The 24,084-nt window shown below is 41.8% G+C and overlaps 3 protein-coding genes across 6 annotated transcripts in view; 1 reads left to right on the top strand and 2 right to left on the bottom strand.

Moving 5' to 3' along the window:
- Nucleotides 1-209: 209 nt before the first annotated feature.
- Nucleotides 210-24,084, top strand: part of rwdd1 (RWD domain containing 1) — a 26,386-nt gene continuing 2,511 nt past the window's right edge. The window contains exons 1-7 of one of the 2 annotated variants that reach the window (XM_028579725.1): nt 210-469; nt 2,684-2,749; nt 2,964-3,094; nt 4,351-4,494; nt 5,275-5,407; nt 6,804-6,866; nt 8,382-8,473. In XM_028579725.1, coding sequence (XP_028435526.1) covers nt 397-469; nt 2,684-2,749; nt 2,964-3,094; nt 4,351-4,494; nt 5,275-5,407; nt 6,804-6,866; nt 8,382-8,473 — 702 coding nt within the window. In that variant the 5' untranslated portion in view covers nt 210-396. Of the gene's footprint in view, nt 470-2,683; nt 2,750-2,963; nt 3,095-4,350; nt 4,495-5,274; nt 5,408-6,803; nt 6,867-8,381; nt 8,689-24,084 lie in introns of those variants that run through there. The other variant, XM_028579724.1, reaches the window with a different exon arrangement.
- On the bottom strand, nt 12,120-20,235 carry LOC114556698 (amine sulfotransferase). The gene is made up of 7 exons (XM_028579719.1): nt 20,183-20,235; nt 19,735-19,896; nt 19,258-19,475; nt 15,455-15,581; nt 15,245-15,339; nt 14,948-15,128; nt 12,120-12,332 (listed from the first exon to the last, which is right to left on the bottom strand). Exons 2-7 carry the CDS (start codon nt 19,889-19,891, stop codon nt 12,208-12,210), a joined length of 903 nt encoding a protein of 300 aa, XP_028435520.1. The 5' UTR covers nt 19,892-19,896; nt 20,183-20,235; the 3' UTR covers nt 12,120-12,207.
- Nucleotides 12,120-24,084, bottom strand: part of LOC114556699 (amine sulfotransferase) — a 25,295-nt gene continuing 13,330 nt past the window's right edge. For all 3 annotated transcript variants that reach the window (XM_028579722.1, XM_028579723.1, XM_028579720.1), the window contains exon 8: nt 12,120-12,216. In XM_028579722.1, coding sequence (XP_028435523.1) covers nt 12,208-12,216 — 9 coding nt within the window. In that variant the 3' untranslated portion in view covers nt 12,120-12,207. The remainder of the gene's footprint in view (nt 12,217-24,084) is intronic.

The following is a 24,084-nucleotide window of genomic DNA, read 5'->3' as shown; positions in this document are numbered from 1 at the left end:
AATGTTCTCAATAAAAAAAAGAAAAAAAAGAAAAGAAGAACTGTCCATGATGCAGACCAAAGCAGTGGCTGAGAGAAGTAACGCTGTCATCATTATGTCTCAGTAAAGTTGGTAAATAATTGGTGAATAAAGCAGAAAGCAGTTGCAGCGCCACATGTTCAAAAATATCCACCGAACAAGAATACAACTCCATATACCAAATGAAATGCTACACACACACAGCTAGCTAGACAACTGTTAGCCGTGCCAGGCCAGAGAGGCAGAATCCCGACATCATCGATCACCATTGGGCAGGTGGAGCAGTGCACGCAGCAGCCGTGTGTTAGCTTAGCTTAGTTTATCTTAGCATAGCGGGATGATTTGTCTAATTTACAGATAACCTGCAGCCACGCCAACATGACGGACTACTCGGAGGAGCAGAGGAATGAACTGGAGGCGATAGAGTCCATCTACCCGGACTCTTTCACAGGTTTGTAACGTCACGCAGACAGCTAACCAGCGTTAGCTCGCAGGCTAACGCTGGTTAGCTGCTGCTAAAGGATAAACCAGCACTCGAAAATGAGTGTTTCCCGTGGCACCCAGTGGTTTCAGTGTGTGGTCGCTGTAGAGTTATTACTGGAGCTGAATGTCAGACACGCAGCGGGGATTTAAGAAGTTGTTACAGCGGGCCTTCACTGTCTGGGACAGACATGTAGGCTACGTTACCGTTACACCACACTCCATTCACATTCTGAGCAGCGGTGGAAAAAGTTGTTGCAAGTGAAAGTGCTGTATTGAAAATGTTACTTCAGTAAAAGTCTGTAAGTATCATCAGGAAAATGTAGTTAAAGTATTAAAAGTATTTTTTACAAAGGGTAAAGGATCCAAACAGTTGTGTGTTTTAATGGTATAGATAATCATTTCAGCTGGACTTGTAGGCTGTTATATTGTTGGCTAGTTTACTTTAGAATAAAATTAACTAAAGCTGTAACAGATGAATGTAGTGGAGTAAAAAGTACAATATTTCTCTCTGAGATGTAGCGGAGTAGAAGTAGAAAGTGGCATGAAGAGAAAAGACTCAAATAAAGTACAAGTACCTCAACATTTGGACTTGAGTACAGTACTGGAGTAAATGTACTTAGTTACATTCCACCACTGATTCTGAGCAGCTGCTCCTCACACACTGGAGAACACCATATAACATGGATAGGAGAAGTTCTGGGGCTGCTTCTACATGATATAAGATAAGATCAACTTTATCGTCCCGTGTGGAATTAGTCTTGGGCAAGAAGTTCTCACAACAACTGTGTACAAACGCATGCATTAGTTATCAATCTCAGTTTGTCACAGACCGTACAATACATGACAATATATAACAAGACTACAATGTACTTTAGGACAAGAAAAATAAATCTAGATCCTCCACTAGTGAGAGGATAGTACACAGGCCCTGATATAGCAGAGTATTGCACGTGACCCCATTATAAAATAAGTTGCGCATTAAGGGAATTGCACGAATAAAAGACTGCAAATTGCTGATATAAGAAATTGAACAAGGTGAGTAGACCTACACAGGTTAAAGCCAGCCCAGTGTTACTGTGATGAGGACTGGACTGGTTATTTGTTGTTCAGTAGTGCTATAGATGTGGGGACAACTGAAAGCTTACAGGCTCCGACACACCAACCTGATGGCCGACCGTTGGCAGAAAAGGCAGTCGGACTGATCAGTCGGCTCCCGTCTCTCAAAAAAGTGCCTCGGAACTAGAGCTGGGCAATATATCGATATTATATCGATATCGTGATATGAGACAAGATATCGTCTTAGATTTTGGATTTTGTAATATCGTATTATGGCATAAGTGTTGTCTTTTCCTGGTTTTAAAGGCTGCATTACAGTAAAGCAATGTCATTTTCTGAACTTACCAGACTGTTGTAATTATTCTATTATTTGCCTTTACCCACTTAGTCATTATATCCACATTATTGATTCTTTATCAAAAATCTCATTGTGTAAATATTTTGTGAAAGCACCAATAGTCAACACTACAATATCGTTGCGGTATTGATATCGAGGTATTTGGTTAAAAATATCGGGATATTTGATTTTCTCCATATTGCCCAGCCCTATTCAGAACATTACTCGTTGTCATTACTCGCTGAACGGAAGAAAAATACGTGGACTAGTAATAAGAAGATACTGCCGTTGTCAGCTCTCGGCTTCTTCCTATGAAAGAAGCACTGATTCGCTAGTCAAGGGCGTGTGCTCCACCAATCAGATTGGTCGTTGAGTCCGACTGCCCACTGGCCGATTCAACAAGTCAAATCGGCCCAAACGAACGCCTCCGGCTCCTCCGGCTGACGGCAGCACGGAACACACCGAAACAGACTCGGGTCATCGACCTCGCCAGACTGTCAGACGGCCGATAGTCGGGTTGGTGTGTCAGCGCCTTAAGGCGGTTGCTGTTGCACCTACTGGCGGAGTTGTGTGATGGAGCTTTCAGGATCCTTCGTGCACGTCTGATTACAATGGACTCCAAGGTGATGTGAGGAGGGGATGGGTGTGATTTTTTTTTTTTTTTTTTGTTTTTTTTTTTTCTATTACTTTGATCATGTAAAACACAGCAGGACATGAAGATGCATTAACAGCGTGTGTCTCCCGTGGTGACGTAATGAAGGTGTGACGACGGTGTTTTTGTGTCTGTAGTGCTTTCGGATGAGCCCACCAGCTTCACCATCACCGTGACATCGGACACCGCGGAAAACGGGGAAAGTGAGTTTACGGATGCGTGTGGCTGCAAAATGCCATATCCCATATCACACATGACGGTTATGAAGTCTGACATTGTTCAAAATGAGATTATATAAGAGGCGATACTCAATATGTGTGCGAGTGAAACAGTGTAAAAACAGTGCAAAACCTGAGCTTGAAAGTTGAAATGTAGCAAGTGTGTGATAACGTGAGCGTTGCACTTTTCTTCCCGCAGCCGTGGAAGCGACCTTAAAGTTCACGTATGTGGAGAAATACCCAGACGAGGCTCCGCTGTGGGAGATCCACTCGCAGGAGAACCTGGAGGACAGCGACGCCGAGGACATCCTCACCTTACTCCAGCAGCAGGTCCGTCCATCTCGACTCCACACAGCGGCCTTTACTGGCCCCCCGGTCCTGATCCCCTATCCACTGCTCGGGTGTCGACCTGTGATTTTTAGGGCTGCACCATATGAGGAAAATATGTGAAATGCGATCATTTTGTTGAATATCGCGATAACGCTAGTACTCGCGATACATAAATGGGATATTAAAATGTACTCCGTTCTGCATTATGCTGCGTTCAGTATTCTTACACAATGCAACAAATTGCTCGTTGAATTTAAAACAAATCAAAGGAAATCATTTCCAACTTTCTTTTTATGGACAAATTAGTATATTGAATATAAAAGGCACCACTAAAAAAAAAAGTTACATTTTAAAGTGCAACTAACACAATTTGTGTATATCGCGATGTGTTGCAGCGTTTCGATGTGTTTATTGTGCCAGTTGATATTGCGATGACAATTTAAACAAACAAAAAAACCCCGATATATTGTGCAACCCTACTGTGATTAGTCTCTCATTGCCAGACCTTACTCCACAGTGCTGCGGCATTCCTGCACGGGAGAAAAACGTGCTCTGGTTTATTGCCATTTCTTTTAAACCAGTCACAATCGTCTTGGGCGGCGCTAAGCACCGGATGGAGCCACGGTGCCTCAGGAAGGAACTTGTTTTGGTGGAACATGTGTACGTTCAAAAGTAGTTTTAGTCGTGCGAGAGAGAACTCCGATTGGACAGATAGTCTAGCTAGCTGTCTGGATTTACCCTGCAGAGATCTGAGGAGCAGTTAACCATAGTCCTCAGAAGTCCACCAGAGGTTACAACGCCGACACAAAAACAGAGGAAGGGGATCGACATCCGGCCCAAAAGAGTGAAATCCGGCGGAATTCCGTTGTGGATATAGACTCGCCTGTGATCTGCAGTAGGGTTGGCTACCGTTCACATTTGGATCAACACCGGTTCCCCGTGAATTCAGTACTGGTACCTTTTTTTTTTTTTTTTGGTATTTTTGTGTCTGTACAAAATAAAAACAACAACGTAGTCTCGCTCAGCTCTGCGCTCACGTGAGTCGGAGCTCTCTGTCAAACACGCCGAGAGGACAGGAAAGCTCTCAGGTACCGAAATTTGGCACCCATTTAATTTAACGTGAATTGGTACCCTAAAAAGTACCTTGTTTGGTACCAGACCCTAATCTGGAGTTGTTCAGTGTTTTGGATTGGAACTGCCAGTCCCCTGATCTGTCCGTCCGGTGTGATGGAACAAAACGTGTGGTTGCTCTGCAGGCAGACGAAAACCTGGGCATGGTGATGATCTTCACCCTGGTGACGGCCGTCCAGGAGAAACTCAACGAAATGGTGGACGTGAAGAAAAACCGACGGGAGGAGGAGGCGCGGCGGAAAGAGGCCGAGGCCGAGGAAGCAGAGAAGGTAGGAGCAGGAGTACTGCGATTAATCTACGGTGTATATACTGTATATATGGGTCATTCATTTCAGTTGTGTTTATCACGGGCAGATGTTTACTAAAGCAGGTTTTCTGGAACAGAGGCTCTTCCTGCGAGCTCTGAAGTTGCTCATCTTCAGGTTCAGGACAGCGTTCGCAAGTTGAGTTCAGCGTTAGGTCAAGGAGGAAGGAATGGGGGTCCCTGGTAGCGTTGTTTTCGGCAACGAGAATTATGACTAAATGTCGTCGTCGTCGTCGACGAACCTTTTTATCACGCGGCGAAGACGAGACGCAACGTAAATGCTGGTCACGTGACGATGACCGTAATTGAATGTGTAATGCAGTATTGTTGGATTTACGTGTGGTTTACAAAATAAAATCTACGCTAAAATGTCTCGTCATTTTTCGTTTGACGAGACAAAATGTTATAACGTCATTTTGCCTCGTTTAATCGCGTTATTATTCGGTCCGCACTGCGCAGACGCAGGCGGCGTTGCTTCCTCAAGCCCTGTCGCAGCATCATTTCATTTGAACGGCATCGGTTTTCGTAGACTAAAACTAGACGAAAATAGTCATGGATAATTCTGACTAAAATAAGACTAAAATGCACAGACCTTTAGTCGACTGAAACTGGACTACACTAAAAAGAGTACGAACGTGACTAAAACTAACAAAAACTGAAATCACCGCTTGACACAAAAACTAAAATTTAAAACAGGCCACCAAAAACGTGTGTGTGTGTGTGTGTGTGTGTGTGTGTTTGACAGGTGTTGTTTCAAGGCACCGTGGTAACCATTGAAAACTTCCTGGCGTGGAAAGCCAAGTTTGAGCTGGAGATGGCCGAGCTGAGGAGGAAACGACAGAAAGAGGAGGAGCAGGCAGGGAAGCCCAAACTCACTGGTAAACTCAAAGACACTCTTCTGTCCCTGGGGGGGGGGGGACAGAAGAGTCCCTAAGCAGATTACATGAATGTATGAACTAGGGCTGGGCGATATATCGATATTAAAAATATATCGATATATTTTTAAATGAGATATGGAATTAGACCATATCGCATATATCGATATAGTTCAAATGTGATCCTTGCTCCCATAGATATATACACAGATGTCGCCTTGAGGTTCTAAACATACGTCAAAACCGCCGCCATCTTGGAACAGAGGTCCGAAGCATTCAGATCAACGCTAAAGATGCCGGACTTTTGTACTGCTTAATTATGTTCGATAGAGGAAATGAAAAGAACAAACAGCAATGAATAACATTTAACAGGTGACAATGTGTTTTATGATTATGTATGCCGCCTTGACCAGCAATCTGAGCTCCGGCGGCAGCGGGAGGCGGAGAGCTCCGTGGCCGGCCGCAGCGTCTCTTCCCCGAAAAACACAGCTTTGCCTCGCTGCTGCGCGGGTCCCCGCTGATCCAGATCGGACCAGCCAAAGACAGAGTGGTGATCGGTAGGATCTTACACGTAGTCCAGGACGACCTGTATGTCGATATCGGCGGAAAGTTCCACTAAGTTTGCCGGCGGCAGGCGGACGGAGAGAAGCTACAGCGGGGCAGCAGAGACCGTCTGCGGCTGCAGGATCTGGAGCTCAGTGCCCGTTAAAATGACATGTAACGCATAAATACATACAGAAATAAATAGTGGAGGAATGAGCCTGGACATTTCAGTCTGTTTTAAACTTCACCTTGAAGCAGAAACTCTTAGTTCAGAAGGGTGAAGTTTCCGTTTGACTCAGATCTGTGAACCGATCATAATAAATATTCTTTGTATTAACACATTAATTAGTTTCTTTGTTTTGTAGTCGATAGTTCATCTTTTAGTTTACTTAAGTGGAAGCAGTATCAAGTGGAAGAATGGGACTATAAACCTAGGCTTACAGGCATGAGGCATTACATTTTGAACAAAGTAGATTATATTAATATCAAAAGCTTAATTGACCTTTGGAACGAATCACAAATATGGAGCTTTGATTTCAAAAAAGGTACTCCTGTTATACAGTATTTAGGTTTACATTTTATTGTTATTTGAACAGCTGAGCATTTAATCATGAACCAGGTGAAGAAACCGGTTTATTATTTATTTGATTTTGCAACTGTTTCTATGAAACTACTTGTGACATGTCATATTTGATTTTGGCTGTGACTGAACATTTGCTCTCACTTTGCGGAAAAAAATATCGGGATATATATCGTATATCGATATTCAGCCAAAATATATCGGGATATGACTTTTGGTCCATATCGCCCAGCCCTAGTATGAACTAACGGCAGTGTAACGCGTTTCCCTCACCAGGTAAACAGCTGTTTGAGACCGACCACAACCTGGACACCTCTGACATCCAGTTCCTTGAAGACAGTGAGTGTCATGTTATTATAAAAATCCCCCAAAAAAATGTTGACCTTTTTAAAGGTCCAGTGTGTAACGTGTTTAGTTGTTTGTTATCAAAATCTGTGTTGCCCGTTCACAAACTTGTCCTTTTTCATGAATATTTACCACCACCATCAATTCCAAGTATTCCTATTGGCTTGAAATTTTACATTTGCATGAACTGGGGTAGACGCTCCATATTCATGCGCCATCTTGAAATATGTTAGCCGGTAAGGGACATACAGGACATACTGCTCCGCCTTTGCTGCTAATACTGTAGGCAAGTTTGAAGAAGGAAACATGGAGGACCACGTATTCAAAATCCAAATTTCAGGAATAGGAGTCATCTTCTTCTTCGCCCAGAAAAAGAAAAAGGAGATTGAAAAGAGCAAGAGACCGGCGTCATCAGAAAGAAAAGTGTAAAGGCTACCGTAGCTGTACTTTGAACTGCGTGGCGTGAGAGAGTTGATAGCGATATATGATCTCAACGCTAGATGGGAGAAATTCCCACCCATTGGACCTTTTTAAAGCTTTAGTGCGTAACTTTTTGATATTAATGAAGGTCCGTTACATTCAAGCCATCGCCAAATGAGTTGCTACAAAGCTAATTAAGACAACCAGCTCCACACAACTCTCTCTGGATTTCTCAGTATGACTGTTCAGAAGATTGTGGCGTCCGGTGACTTTCCTGCGCAGAAACTCAAGTGAAGATAGTTACCTCTTCTGAAGAGTCCATCTTGATATTTTAATCCTCCGTGTCCTCCTTGGTTCCAAACAACTGTGAGGGGGGCGCGCTGACAGTTATCTCATTACTTTGAATTCCTCATGGGGGAGACAGAAACTACGCACTATAGCTTTAAGAGTGTTTGTAGGAATGAAAATAATTAGTTTAATTCAGGACTTTTTCAATTTTAGTGGACAACATTTTAACATTCACGTTAATTACAGATTAGGGATGCTGCTTTAGGTTTTTAATTCTGACCAGTAGCCAACCCTATAGCTGGCCTATATAAAAGAGACTTCAGATACAGTATTAGGGGACCACTAAGGTCTATATAAAAGAGACTTCAGATACAGTATTAGGGGACCACTAAGGTCTATATAAAAGATACTTCAGATACAGTATTAGGGGACCACTAAGGTCTATATAAAAGAGACTTCAGATACAGTATTAGGGGACCACTAAGGTCTATATAAAAGCGACTTCAGATACAGTATTAGGGGACCACTAAGGTCTATATAAAAGTGACTTCAGATACAGTATTAGGGGACCACTAAGGTCTATATAAAAGAGACTTCAGATACAGTATTAGGGGACCACTAAGGTCTATATAAAAGAGACTTCAGATACAGTATTAGGGGACCACTAAGGTCTATATAAAAGCATCCAAAGAGCACCATGTCATGGGACCTTTTTATATATATATATAGCTCCTAACTTGAGTTCAGAGTGGAGATTGGTTTGTTTTTATTCTAACACGCGCCTGCTTTCTTCCTCTGCAGCTGGAAACAACGTCGAAGTGGATGAGTCCCTGTTCCAGGACATTGAGGACTTGGACTTGGATGAGGACGACCCTGACTTTGACCCTTTAGAGATGGGGAGCGATGAGGACTAAAGCAGGACTGCTGGGGGACGGACAGCACCGTCTCTGGAGTCGGATCGTCTGAGCAGACCCAGTTCCTTTTCAAAGACTCTGACAGCAGTTGGAGAGGGAATCTTCATAAAAAAAAAAACCCAACCAACCCATACATAATCACCCACCAGTGTTCATTTCTCTGCCTGAACTATTAAATTGACCAAACAAACGTGTGGCTTGGCTCCGGTGCTGTTTGACATGCAGGACATCCAGTGACAGGCCAGAAGAGGGCAGCAACGTCTCAAATATTCAGAGAGTTTACTGACCTTAAAGTTGCAACGCCCCAATATAGAAGTATACTCCAGTACGAGTACTGCATTCAAACTCTTCTTTAGGTCAAAGGAAGCAAAATATACAAAACATACTATTCATGACTATGAACATGAAAAGCACTCATTATGGAGTTTTAGTTGTGGCTTTATTACTGTTATTAGTGTTTATGGTGTCCTTATGAACACTTTATATACTGTTCAAATGTCACGTTCTATAATCTATTAAATGATAGTGAATGGACTGCATTAATATTCAATTCAAATACATTTTATTTATCCCCCGGGGGCAATTTAAAAGCACGAGGAGTAGTTTTGAAAAATAAGTAAATAAATATAAGAAATACTCCGGCGCCTTTCTACCTCACCGGACGAAGAGCTTTACAGTCAGTATTTACCTCTAACGCGTGAGGAAGTAAACGCAGCAAAACAATTGAAATAACTGACCCATTGTAGATAAAAACCATTGTTTAGTGCAGTTTAAAGAACTTTAGTCCAAACACTGATGCTCTGATTTGATTTCTAAAATACCTAGTCTACATCCATTGCTACATTGCTGCCGGAAATTCCACCGGATGTCCTTCCTCTTCCTCTGTCTTTTGCTACGTTTACACATGGCCGGCTATTTTCATAAACCGACATTTCAACCTCTCCGTTTTCAAAAATAACATTGTGCACAGCTGTCAGTTTTCAGAGAAGTGTTTGTTTATATGTACACGTGTATATATGCCGTCAATGCAGTCAAGAGCATGACAAACCTGTAGCGGTGTAACGAGAAGCTCAAGCCCACGTTAGCCAATCGGAATCCCGAAAATAGCAACAACAGCAACCAATCATTTCCTCTTTCGCTCTCTCGGCTGCCTAAACCTCCGTTTGTCTCAGTTTACATACAAACGTGCAAACGAAGATTTCAAAAATCTCCACTCTGGCCGGAGTTTTTAGAAAGACTCGGTTTCAGAGGCGAATTCTCCGTTGTGTGTAAACGAAGGGTACAAATGAAGGGAAATGTCTCAGTTTGTAAAAAAGAACCATGTACGTGTAAACAGTGTCTTTTTGTTGGCGTTCTAACCTCCGATGGATTTCTGAGGACTATGGTTAACTGCTCCTCAGATCTCTGCAGGGTAAATCCAGACAGCTAGCTAGACTATCTGTCCAATGAGAGTTTTCTCTCACACGACTTAAACTAGTTTTGAACGTACACATGTTCCACCAAAACAAGTTCCTTCCCGAGGTTATTTTGCAGAGGCACCGTCGCTTACTACTGCCCAAGACGATTGTTATTGGTTTAAAGAAATGCCAATAAACCAGAGCACGTTTTTCTCCCATCCAGGAATGATGTGTGGACTAGCCAGACCTTCCTCCGCGGCCCTGTGGAGGAAGGTCTGGACATGGGAGACTACTAAATACCAAAACAAGTCAAAGCTTTATCATCTTTAGAGCAATGTAACATTCAGTGTATCCACAGGCCGTCTGTACTCCACAGACAAAGTCAATAAGTGTGAAAGAACTCATGATTGATGATGATGATGATCACTTTTTATTGAATAGTGATGATTTAAACAGGTAAATGCAGTCCGATCTGTATTTCTTTCATGTAAACTTTATAACAAAACATGTCCTTTTCTGCAGCTCGGGGTCTCTCAATGGAAACACGTTTGATGACATTTTGATGATGTTGTGAAGTTGTTAAACAACCAACATCGCCGATGAGAATGGAATTCAGAAATATGATATATAAAGATATGTCATATTTTTGAATTCCATTCTTACATGTATGTAACTCCAGCTACAAGCGTCACATCTGAAAGTGACAATCTGAGGAATCATCTGTTGTCTGCCTGTTCACACCGAGACAACACGCTTTCACCGCTATTCTCATATTTTTATGACCATCAATGTCAAAGACTCTTACTATAGCAGCCAAATAACACAATATTTTACTACAAGATACAATCCTTCCCTTTCACCACAGTGTGAAAGTTAAAGGTGCAGTAGGTACGACTTATAAAACTAACTTTCTGTCATATTTGCTGAACCTGACCCCATGTTCCAGTAGAACTACATGAAGCAGGTCATTTAAAAAAATAAATCTGGCTCCTCTGGCACCACCTACATACAGCCTGTAGTGTGATTTGCAAAAATCCACAGCTCCCTGTTCAAATGCACCAATCAGGGCGAGGCGAGGTGTCTAACTGCTCATGCACACGCATTCATTCTCCCTTTTGGGGGAAGGGGCTTAGGAGACCGTTTTGGGCTTTAGCAGATAGAGGGGGAGGGACTGAGAAGTTGTCGATGTTCAAATGTTTTGGCTAAGACCTGGATCTTCACAATCCTACCTACAGCACCTTTAAAACTGCTTGATGTATGAACAGAAAGCTCACTTCAGTAATTGTTCTATGGTGTAAGTGAAGATGGATTTAACCCTTCTTGGTTTTCTGGGTCAAAATTTTAAATTAAAACTTTTTTTTTGTCAACATTTTGGTCGTCTTTTCGACACTTTTGTCGCTTCCCCCCCAAGTTTTTTTCTCAAATGCTATAAAATTGAAGAAAACACCCAGATTTAATGAAAGTAGTGATCTGATCAATTATTTTATTTGTGAAAAACGTTGTATGGAACTATCCACGTTAATTATTTTGTGACAATTTAGTCGAAAAAACCCAAATTTCTGATTGAAAATGGGTCAAACTGACCCGAGGACAACAGGAGGGTTAAAGGGGCGTGCGCTGCGTTACCAGGCGCCACTCTAAAAACAGAACGATCCCTGAGGGATTACCTGAAGCTGGACGCTCTCTGCAGACTGATGTTGGCACCGAGGCAAAGGCTGGAGTAAGAGACAACAGGGCTCGCTGCACTGACACCACAACAGATCTATTGGATGATTCTAAGAAAATACTATGTCCTACTATGTCAAAATGACTGCACGTGCTGACCTCCTCTCTGCTTCCCACCACCTGGTGGGACTTGCTCTGTAAGTTTGACTTCAGCGCTGCGACTACAAATGTTTCTTCAAATTTGACGTAGTGTTTTTGTAGCTAGATAGCACTTTGTCTCCACCAGCACAGAGTGTACAACCAACCTTAATATTGCCGTCTTTAGCTGACACAAACTCAAAATATAGACTGTATTTCCAGCTAGAAAGCACACATCTCTCTCCTCCCTCCATTGTTGTTTATGTTTGTGTCACTGCGTGGTACACGTGAACTGTCCCCATGCTGAAAATGTGACCTGTTGCATATGTGACTTCACTGCCCTTCACTGCAAGAAAAAAGCAAAAATATATATGTTTACTAAGGAAAATGACAAAAATAGTAAAGCACAGCGACTTGGATAAGTAACTTTAATCTGATTACTGGTTATGTGATTACTTGGAAATAGTAACGCGTTAGATTACTCGTTACTGAAAAAAGTGGCATCACTGCTGATCACTCAATGTCCCTGATGTCCCAGATGAAATGCAGAGGAGTGTCCGCCATCTCTCTGTGGAAGAGCTCGTCAAACCTCTCGTTCTGGGCCACGGTGAAGTGATTCTTCCAGTCCCCGATGGTGCCTAGAGTTCAACAGTGAGCATCACAGGAGAAGGTCATGTGTCATTTTACTTCAGACCCGTCTCGTCTCCATCTGCTCAAGTCACTGACTCCCTGCTGGTCGGTATAACTAGACATATGCATATATATACTGTATACCAGTGTTTCTCAAACTTTCTTCAATATTATACCCCCTTTGAATTGCTTTTTTTAAGCAAGTACCCCCTGACCAGCGCTAAAAACAGTTTTGGTAGAAAACCGATGAGATGAAAACTGAGCTACATATTGGACTGACGTCCATCCACCTCTCTCTCTTTATTTATTTCATTCATTTAAAACAAATGCAACAACAGCATTTAACATGAATGAAAAGGAGCAGAAAGAAGTACAACTTATAATGTCTGACCCTTATCAACACAAAATCATTTACAGTTCCAGGTCATTTGAGCTGCCTCGTGCAGCCGTCTCTTTTTCTAAGACATCAAAAAACTAAATACATCAATAAAGTTGATAGATGGTACCTTTTAATTCATATCTACTTTTCCTCTTACAGAATCTATTTTGCAAATTATTTGGTAAACTTTCCAGATGGGCTTTATACATGTTTTTTAGAAGGTTATACTCTACTAGTTCATTAAATTTTAGTGTTTTTAGTTGTATGAATAAAGGATTAGTTGGATCTCTGTATCCACTTCCAATGGTAACTCTAATCGCTCTTTTATGTAAAAGTAAAATTGGATTAATGTATGTTTTGCAGGCATTTCCCCACACTTCAATACAATAGGTCAGATATGGAAAAATCAATGAATTGTACAACAAAAACAATGCATTCTTATTTAGAAAATCTTTAACTTTATGCAGCACAGCTATTATTTGGGATACCTTTACTTTGATATAATCAATATGTGACTTCCATGTCAAATGTTCGTCAATCATAATACCTAAAAACTTAATCTCATGTGCCCTTTCAATTTCTAATCCATTAATAAACAATGACATGTCAACATGTTTCCTTTTACTACAAAATATGATAAATTTAGTTTTGTGATATTTAGGGACAATCTATTAGCATTGAACCACTTCATAATTTTCTGAAACTCATTCTCTACAATTTGTAGGACATCTTTTATATTTTTTCCTGAATAAAATAAAGTGGTGTCATCCGCAAACAGAATGCACCTTAGTAACTGTGACACAGACACAATGTCATTTACATACAGTAGAAAAAGTATAGGTCCTAAGACCGATCCTTGTGGTACCCCGCAAGTTATGTTACAATTTTTAGATTTTATGTTGTCAATTTCAACAAACTGACTTCTGTTTATTAAATAACTGGTAACCCATTGGTGTGCCACACCTCTGATACCATTTTGTCTATAGCATTAGTGAGTTCTTCAGTTAGTTCCATAATTGCTGTAGCAGTTGAGTGATTAGGACGAAACCCATATTGGCTATTACTTAAAATCTTAAATTCATTTAGAAATGTATTCAGTCTCAATCGCAAATAACTTCTCCAGAATTTTAGAGAACTGTGGAAGTAATGATATAGGTCTATAATTAGAAAATTCAGATTTATTTCCTTTTTTAAACAATGGAATTACTTTAGCTATTTTCATACAATCTGGAAATACCCCTGTAGTAAATGACAAATTACAGATATAGGTAAAAGGCTCAATAATTACATCTATAATTTGCTTTATCAATGCCATATTCATATCGGTATAATCATTAGATTTTTTATTGGCACACTTCTCGACAATTGTCAATATGTCACTCGCTTGTACACTATCAAGAGAAACACCTTCAAGAAAAACACTGCTAACATTATCTGGTACTGTTCCACCATTGACGTTTCCATCTAAAATTTGTTGTGACAAAGTAGGGCCAATATTTACAAAGTAATTATTAAACTCATTTACAATTTCAGTTTTATTCATACCTTTATACACAATGGGGAAAATGGGGAAAGTAGCTGAACTTTCTGGAGAGCTCCTAAGAAGCTTTGTGCTGGGCAGAGACGTGTTTGATAGAGTTACGGGTGGGGGGGGTCAAACTCATTAAATTCATGGACCACATCCCCCTAATCTGATCTCAAGTGGGCCAGACCAGTAAACCTCTCCAGAAAGATCAGAAACTTTATCTGCCACAGAGTTTCTTGTCAGCTTGATGTTGGCAAACAAAAAATGTTGTGGACCCGGGAGAGAGGGGTCATATTCAGAGAAAAAAACTCTGAATTTCTGAGATTAAAGTGGTAAAATTACGGAAAAAGAACTCGGATATTCTCTGAGATTAAAGTGGTACGTTTGGAATTGAATTAATTTAACAATTTTCACAGTTTGCAGAGTCATCCAGTGGGCCTGATTGGACCCTTTGGCGGGCCAGTTCTGGCCCACGGTCCGTATGTTTGACACCCCTGGCTTATGGTGTCGTCACTTATTTATCCATTGGTTTATTGTCTATTTTGTTACTATCCTGTCGAATGAATATTCAAATAAAAAAATGAAATGAATATTATGTTGAATGGTTTTGACTGTTGTATTGTCTGAGTGGGTGGTGACCATGGGGGGAGGGGGAGTGTTCATGTTGTGAGTTGTACGTTTTGTGGGATAATTAAATAAAAAAATAAATTGCTTCTCACCTTTCCTCATGAAGGCCCCCTGCTGGTGGCTGAGCAGCTCCCCTGACACCTGCTCGTAGTTGGCCTGAGGGATCTTCTTCATGTTGCTGAAGGTGCTGTGTTTCACCACGCTGGCCAGCTGCTCAGCACTCAGCTCTTGGCCCAGGAACGCCGAGATCCTCTCCACTGCCGACCGCAGGTCCTGGACAGAGACGCAGCAGCACAAACGCACCACAGATCGATATATATATATATATACGCAACGTATGGCACGACAGCTTATGGACATGTAGGGATGGAAATGATTTCAGCTCCTACTTGAATCATTTCTTCATAAGTGATGAACAGCATGCTCATATCATCCTTGTGTGAGTACCAAGTCTTAATGTGCTCAAACCAGCTGCACCCAACCACTGCAATGAATAATGCACAACGTTACCACCACACCGCAGACACATTGATCACGAGCTGCTCTGCTGACGAAACGCCACGAGCAACATCCTCTGTGCGCGCGGAAACACAACTCACAGTCTCCTCTCATGAATTTCTCAAAGAAGTCGTCAAAATCCTTCGGCGTTTCCAACATGTTTGCGAGCTTGTGGAAGTAGAAGTAAGACACAAGGACATCTTTGGGATTTCTTGCCACGTAGATCACCTAAAAGAGGCACAGTCTGGGTATTAACAGTTCATCACTCTGTCTGCCTGGGGACTGACTGACTGACTGACAGCTGCCGGACCCTGCCAGAGACAGTCCAAGCAGAGGTTTCCATCATTCTGCTGTGGCCATTTAACAGCACGGTGGAACCCTTACCTTCATATCACGGGTTTTGGGGGGTCCACGCTTTTCCTTAAAGGACAATTCTGGCGCAAAATGAACCTAGGGGTTACTAACACATGGGTACCGAGTTTGACCGTTCTCTGGGAAATCTTTTCATGCTAATCGAATGTGAGCAGTTTTATCGCAAACCGCTAATTAGCTTATAACGCTAGTCGTCGGATAAAGTAAAAAGAAATCTCTATTACTATACCACTAAAAAGGCTCAAAATAGCACCACACTTCCACTGTAGCATAATGAGGGCCCCTACGTGTAAACCAAAGCATTGAGAACTTTGTAAGTGTACAGACAGTTTATTAAAAAGATAGATTATAAAGACAGTAGTGTTCATGTATATCATGACCAGTCGAACAACGTGCTTGAGCTACGTTACCGGTTACTGGTTGCACGGCGTTCGTCGTTCGACTGGTCGTGACTGTTTTCCCAAGATGGGCGCCTGCCTTTATATTTTTACTTTCAAATGCCCCGACGACTAGCGTTATAAGCTAATTAGCGGTTTGCGATAAAACTGGTCACATTCGATTAGCATGAAAACGTATCCCACAGAACGGTCAAACTTGGTACCCATGTGTTAGTAACCCCTAGGTTCATTTTGCGCCCGATTTGTCCTTTAACAATATTCTAGCTAAGAACATAAGGAGCATAAACACATTGTCAAATCTTTATTGAAAGAGTAGTTTTTCTAATTAGTGCAAACCAAAATGCAGCTTTGTTAGTTTACATAAAAACGGCCACATTATAGACTAAAGCCATCAACATTAAGTGAAGCAGTACACTCGACTGTTCTATTATGTAAGGCTTAATGCCCGACGAGGTGTCCATTATCACCCTGCAGCCAATCACAATTGAGTGTCCACCCATAGCCATGCAAACAACAGTATATCACATCTCAATTCCCTGATTGTCAGTTCTCAATGGAAGTATTAGTTTTTCTTCTTGAAATTAATGTGCAATATTTAAATTACAATGAAAGGAATATGACAGGATTTCTTATCAAAATGAAAATTGCCACTGTGCCATTAAATGGACCCCAAAGGATGAATCAGCCCCGCCATCAGGCCATCATTTCCACGTGTGCGTGGAGACTTGTTGTCTCAGCCTGAGGCCGGCTGACTGAGAGTTTCCTCTTTCCTTTAGTTTCTGGTTTGGGTATGTTGTGACATGTGCATATATATTTCAGGAAACATCAATGCCTTGAAGGATAAGTTCATATTTACCAGTCTGTCTTAACCCTTGTGTTGTCTTCCTGGCGACCATGCAACTTTTTGTTTTTCTGGCTCAAAATTTAAAATGAAAACTTTTTTTTCAACGTTTTGGTCGTCTATTTCGACACTTGTCGCTTTCCCTGATTTCTTTGTAACTTCTTTCGACATTTGTCACTTTTCCCAATGTTTTTTTATAAGCCTTTACGACGTTTTTGTCACTTACTTTCAAGTTTTTTGTCCCTTTGCTTTTGTCGATTTATTTTCTGCCCTTTATTTTTTTTAAATATTTTTTATTGTTTTTAAGCTTTTTCTGACGTTTGTCACTTTTTCCAGTTGTTCTTTCATTGATTTCTTTTACAAATGCTATAAAATTGAATGAAACAGTGAAAGTAGTGAATGATCAGTTATTTTACTTGAAACTTTTTGAAAATGGGTCAAATTTGACCCGAGGACAACAGGAGGATTAAAACAGCACTCCCATTGAAAGCACTGTTGGTTGCGTTAATGATTCATCTGGCCCACGCTGGCTGGAAATGAACGTGCGGGTTACAAATTCCACAATCATTCTTGCAAGTTCAGCTGAAATGAATACGAGTTACACAAATCATCTTTTTCACTGTCCTTCCGCTGTAGCTCAGCAGGGAACCAGTCAGTGGAAACACAAAGAGGCCGGACGGCATCAAACAGAGAGACACTTCAGACTGCTGAAGCCTCCATTAGAACCCATTCACACACAGAACAAGCACCGTGGGTTCTGGCCTCCATCACTTTCATTGGGTTGCTTTAGAAAGGGAACTATGTGGCCAGTATGGAGAAGATGAACCACTAATGCTCTCAATGTGCAAGGCCGACATGAAAAAAAAAATAGGAGAATGTATCCTTTAATATGCCACTGATATTGACCAGGAACAGCACTCAGCCTGGCAGCCTGCGGAGGATTTTCCCCCGTAGGCCACCACTGTAAAAAGAGACTTCTGTTTAACTGCTGCCAGAACACCTCCAAGTGCAAACAAGGACGGTTATTTCTCTTTCGATTATTGATTTTTAATCCATGGACTTTTTATATTTGGGGGACTTCGGGGGCTCCAGCCCCAAATGTTTTCTTTAATGCCCCAAACCTTTTAGGTCAGCTGCAGTGCTATTCCCTAAATAAATCTTACATAATTGAGTAAATGTTCTTTGGGTTTATAATTTCCATAGTATTCACATGTGGCACATTTGTCAGATAAACATGCATTGTAAGATAAACATGCGTTGTCAGATAAGCATGCGTTGTGTGAACTCTCCTCCAGCAGAGTGTAACAACAACAGATTTCAAGACCAGTCAAGCCGTTTACACCGGATTCCTACACTACCTGTTTTGTAACTTCAAAATAGTAACATCAGACAAGTTGTGCCTCTCTTAAAGGAACACGCCGACTTATTGGGAATTTAGCTTATTCACCGTAACCCCCAGAGTAAGACAAGTCCATACATACCCTTCTCATCTCTGTGTGTGCTGTAACGCTGTCTGACGGTTCCAGCATTAGCTTAGCCTAGCACAGATCCTGCAGGTAACTGGTTCCAACTAGCCTACTGCTCCCAATTGTGACAAAAGTGACAAAATAACGCCAACATGTTCCTATTTACATGTTGTGATTTATAGAGTCACAGCGTGTACAAAAAAACAACGTAACATGAGACACAGCCATCTTCTAACATTAAACAAACCAGGAACTAAATTCTCAGACAGGCTTGCTGCGAGCATATCACTCCGCCCAAGTACTATATTCTTCCACCTGAGAATATAGTTCCCGTTTTTTTTACAGTTAGAATACGGCTGTGTCTCATGTTACGTTGTTTTTTGTACATGCTGTGACTCTATAAATCACAACATGTAAATAGGAACATGTTGGCGTTATTTTGTCACTTATTCAGAGCAGTAGGATTGCTGGAACCATTCATCTGCATGTTCTGTGCTGGCCTGATGCCGCTGGAGCCGTCAGACAGCATTACAGCACACACAGAGATGAGAAGGGTTTGTATCGACTTGTCTAACTCTGGGGGTTACGGTGAATAAGCTAAATTCCCAAAAGTCAGCGTGTTCCTTTAAGGTGTCGTTAGGGCTGAAAATGAGTCGTGACATGAGAGACTGTACTAAATATAACTGGTCCTGTGGACACCCACAGCTGGAGCTGCTGAATAAACAGAGGATTGATGATCATAGAGTAAATAATTAACAGCCGCGCCTGCTATAATGTTTAGGTTAGGGTTCAGTGTGTAGGTGCAAAAGAGGGGGGGAAGCGCTGACCTTGCCCTTCTTCTGGCTCAGAGCGGCAGGCATCAGGTGGAACGGCAGATGGGTGACCCTGAGCCGGGGGGACGGTGCCGTGATAAACGCCTGCCTGCTGCCAATCAGCTCGATCCAGGGCACCAGGCCAGCGTTGCTGCGGCTATTGAGCTGGCGGATGGCGGCCAGATCTCCCTTCGCCTGGACCAGCAGCAGGATCTGCTGCATCCAGATGGTGCCTGTCGGACAGAGAGCACACGGCCCGCGCTCGGGTAGGTCAGCCCCGGCCTCATTCCTCTCTCGCAGTTTTCACAACACACCCTTGTCACCCGATACCCCGGCTCTCTGCTCAAAACCGTTTGCAACACACAAAAGAGCAGGGCATTCATGAGCACATACTAATGAGCTAATGCTCCTTCTCCCAGAACCCCACCCACCTGACCTGAGGCGGCCTCCCCCTTGCAGCACAACAGCCATCCATCTTCAGTTCCCTCTCACCTGATTTTGGGTATGTGACGACAAACACGTCCGAGTCTCTGATCTCCAGGTTGTAGATCTGGTCCACGTCGTTCGGATCGTGAGTCCCGCTGATCAGCGTGAAGCCTCGGTGGGGCACCAGATCGTGCTCACGCGTCTTGATGCCGTTTACGTCCATGATGGCTAAAGCAGAAGCAAAACAAAAAACAGCAGTAGTTTTCATTTAAGGGCTCCATAGCTATATTAATAACAGATTCCCAATGTTCTCACTTCATCTGTCATCATTCACCAGCAGACCTTCAAAAACCAGTTGGCTGCTACTCCCAGATGTGGAGGAAGTACTCACATGTGTTAACGCACTAAAAGCAATACCACAGTGTAAAAAATCTGCTATAAACCGTGGTCCCACCCCCGGCGGTCCCACCCCCGGCGGTCCCACCCCCGGCGGTCCCAACCCCGGCGGTCCCACCTCTTTGGCCCGGCTGCGCGCTGCTGAACGCACCGCTGACAGAAAGCAGCTCCGGGAACTGGCAAAGAGGTTCCCTCCCTCCCTCCATTCCTCCCTCCCTTCCCGCTCTAAGATCACCTCAGCTCACCTCCTCCTGGGAATAATTTTGAATTCGGTAGATGTGATTTCCTGTATTCTGGTGCATTTTGGGGATGGTCAGCTGGAGAAGGACAATACCTAAATTTAGATTCATAGCCTTTTGCTTTTTGACTTATTAAGGTAGTGACTTTACGCAACTACTTGGGCTTCAGGGCCAAACAACACGTTCAATCCCACAGGACTTTATGTTTGATTAAAATATGACATCTATTTATCCTAATAGGGATGCATATTTAGATTTATTTTCCTGACCGATAGCCCGCCCATGTTTACCACTTATTAACAGTTAATAATCAGCTGACTAAGTCCAAATCCACCCCTCTGGGAGAGTTAGCAGCCACAATGTTGCGTACATTGTTGTTGACACATGCAGCAACTTTCCCAGTCCCCAAGTCTCCACCACATCAATTAGTTTAGCTGCATGGTTGTGAGCTGTGGGTCTGCCTGACATACTCTGTGTTAGTAGGAAGTAGGACTGGGCGATATGGCCTCAAAGAAATCAGATTTTTTTTTCCCACCCCCCCTACTTAAAATCAATCTTCAGACAACAAATAAATGACAAGATCACACACACATACACACACACACACGGGGTATGTATATGCCAATTTTATGTAAATATTAGGGCTGTCAATCGATTAAAAAAAAATGAACTAATTAATTGCACAATTTGCTGTACTATTGTCTCAATTTTTTAAATTGAGACTGAAGCTTGTAATATTGGCTATTTAAATGCTAAATCACCTAACTTTGCAAATATGAAGAAAAAAACAAACAAGGAAATCTTCTGCTAAGTTCAGAATGTTTAATATCTTTCAGAACAACAGCAGCAACAATTTGGCTTATTTAGTCCTGCTGAAGGCTGCTGGAAACGGCTAGAAACTGTCCGACTTGAGAGCAGATTTTTGTCACCGTCCCCGGCTGCTGTCGCCTGCTCTCGTCTACTTTACAGGCGAGGAGCAGTTCATCTCCAACGAGCCGAGAGTTCAGTTCATCTCCAACGAGCCGAGAGTTCAGTTAATCTCCAACGAGCCGAGAGTTCAGTTTATCTCCAACGAGCCGAGAGTTCAGTTCATCTCCAACGAGCCGAGAGCTCAGTCGACGGCAGGGAAGTCGGGACTCACCCGGAAATGGCGAGCGGAATGAGGTGACTAGTCTCTCAAAATCTGACGAAAATCTTCTAAACTGACCTTTGTTGAGCTGAAATGAAGACAGATTCAGCAACTGCACGGTCTATTTCTCGCTTAAAATGTTTTCAGAAACATGTTTCAGTGAACTATTTTAGTACAATATGAGATCGTATTCTGAACGGCCGCCATGACAGTCTGGCTCTCAATATCCGGAGAAAACAAACCCATGTGACGCGTTCGTCCAATCAGCTGCCGGTTTTCATTACTTGGGCAACAATACAGAGTAGCGCCGCCTGCTGTTATGTAGACGTTAATTTTTTTTAACAAGTTAAATATTAAAAAATTAACGCAAAAATTAACGCTTTAATTTTGACACCCCTAGTAAATATATATTGGTTTGAGTGTTTTCCCAACCATTGTATTGGGGGGGCACCCTCCGTGAAAGAATGACAAAATGATTGTATGCTATATATTCAACAAATGATATAATTATGCTATATATTCAGGGTTCATTCGCATTTTAACCAATATTTTTCGGCAAATTTCCATGACTATGCGTTCCTGAAAATGTCATTTGACATTATACAATAATAATACAAATCTGTGTTAAAGTTTACCCTCAGAGGTTTAACTATAAAATAAATGACAATTTATGTGGTTCATAATGGGATTCATAATATCGCTCCTCAAATAGAATGTTGAGGTTACGACGACGTGAAAATACGGATGGAGTTAATCACATATTATTATGCTGTGTTAAAAAAAAAAAATGACTTCCATGACTTTTCCAAAACCTTTCCAGGCCTGGAATTGGCATTTTTCAAATTCCATAACTTTTCCAGGTTTTTTCAAAGCATATGAACCCTATATATTCAACAACAACTAAACAGATGCGTGAGATAAAGCTGTTTTCACACATACAGGTTCACTTCTCGTTCCTCAGTAAATGTTCAATTCATTTTGACTTTAGTCGCGCAACCTTGCCCCTATTTTCACCTGTTGCTGAGTAACGTACATTAACATGCCATGGTCTCATGAGTGTAGTGTTAGAAATAAAAATAATCAGTCAAGCTGGCTGTGCTTTATGAGGATACAAATAATAGTTGAATAGTATAGTGTGTTTAGTGGAAAAGCACTGTGACAGCTTAGTCATGCAAAAATGAGAAAAGGATACTGTTGTACGTGCAGAAAGCAGCACTGTATGACGGTGGTCAGAAAGCAACAAGAGTGCAGCAACAACGTTAATATCAGTTTGATATCAGTTTGACCATGAGAATAAGTTACTCCTCAACCTGTGACGGACAACAGTGGCGCATTGTTCTTTCTGACCATCAGCATAGTTAAAAGTCTGCCTAACTATGGAGGAAATATTTATTCATATTTCAAATTAAAAGTCCAAAGAGAAATTAAAAGTCCAAAGAGAAAACAAAGCGAGATAAAATTAAAAAATATATTTTTTTAATTTTCCATTTGGCTTTGGCTTTTGAATTTAATATTTGGCTTTTGAATTTCAATTTATCATTGGCTTTTAATTTTCATTTAATATTTGGCTTTTGAATTTCAATTTAACATTGGCTTTTAATTTTCATTTAATATTTGGCTTTTGAATTTCAATTTATCATTGGCTTTTAATTTTCATTTAATATTTGGCTTTTGAATTTCAATTTAACATTGGCTTTTAATTTTTATTTAATATTTGGCTTTTGAATTTCAATTTAACATTGGATTTTTATTCGGATTTAATATTTGGCTTTTGAATTTCCATTTAACACTGCCTTTTCGTTTGGACTTGACACATGTTAATGTAAATGAGGAGGCGTGGCCCAAAGGCTGGTGGGAGGGTCTGAAACGAAAGGGGTGCAGAGGCACCTTATGAACAGCAGGGGGAGCTGACTGCTGGGGAGCATCTGTCTGCAGCTTCAGGCCGCCTTGGCCTCTTATTTCACATGATAGAAAATTATGATGTAGGCTAAACACAAACGACATTTAATGCAACAAGAGCAAAGTTTTCATGTAGTTACTATAATTGGGCCCGTGTTAGTGAGGACTAGATTAGGACTGTATTTAAATGTACAATATGTAACTTTCTGCCGCTAGGGGTCTCTAAACCAAAACAATGGACGGTAAAACTGGACTTTTGATGACGTTAGGAAGTTGCGTGGAATCATGGGACCTTTTATATATATATATAGCTCCTAACTTGAGTTCAGAGTGGAGATTGGTTTGTTTTTATTCTAACACATGGCTGCTTTCTTCCTCTGCAGCTGGAAACAACGTCGAAGTGGACGAGTCCCTGTTCCAGGACATTGAGGACTTAGACTTGGATGCATATGCACCAAACAGGAGTTCGGAGTATTCGGCCTTCTTGGAGACCTTGAGTGGAGTCCTGCATGGGGCGCCAGTGGGGGACTCCATTGTTCTGCTGGGGGACTTCAATGCGCACGTGGGCAATGATGGAGACACCTGGAGAGGCGTGATTGGTAGGAATGGCTCCCTGATCTAAACCAGAGTGGTTGTTTGTTGTTGGACTTCTGTGCTAGTCATGGATTGTCTATAACGAACACCATGTTCGAACATAGGGATGCTCATAAGTGTACTTGGTACCAGAGCACCCTAGGCCGAAGGTCAATGATC

This window comes from Perca flavescens, chromosome 6 (genome assembly GCF_004354835.1).
Source record: "Perca flavescens isolate YP-PL-M2 chromosome 6, PFLA_1.0, whole genome shotgun sequence".
NCBI lineage: Eukaryota > Metazoa > Chordata > Actinopteri > Perciformes > Percidae > Perca > Perca flavescens.
The sequence above is the reverse complement of the archived record's forward strand: the minus strand, read 5'-3'. Positions and strand labels throughout refer to the sequence as shown.

Bases quoted from the DNA above. Each gene is read 5' to 3' on its own strand.
- LOC114556698 (XM_028579719.1), bottom strand. From the start codon at position 19,891: ATGGACGTAAACGGCATCAAGACGCGTGAGCACGATCTGGTGCCCCAC. The intron at 19,476-19,734 runs GTGAGAGGGAAC...TCTGTCCGACAG, and splicing joins CGTCACATACCCAAAATCAG to GCACCATCTGGATGCAGCAG. The intron at 12,333-14,947 runs GTGAGAAGCAAT...GTTGAACTCTAG, and splicing joins GGGGGCCTTCATGAGGAAAG to GCACCATCGGGGACTGGAAG.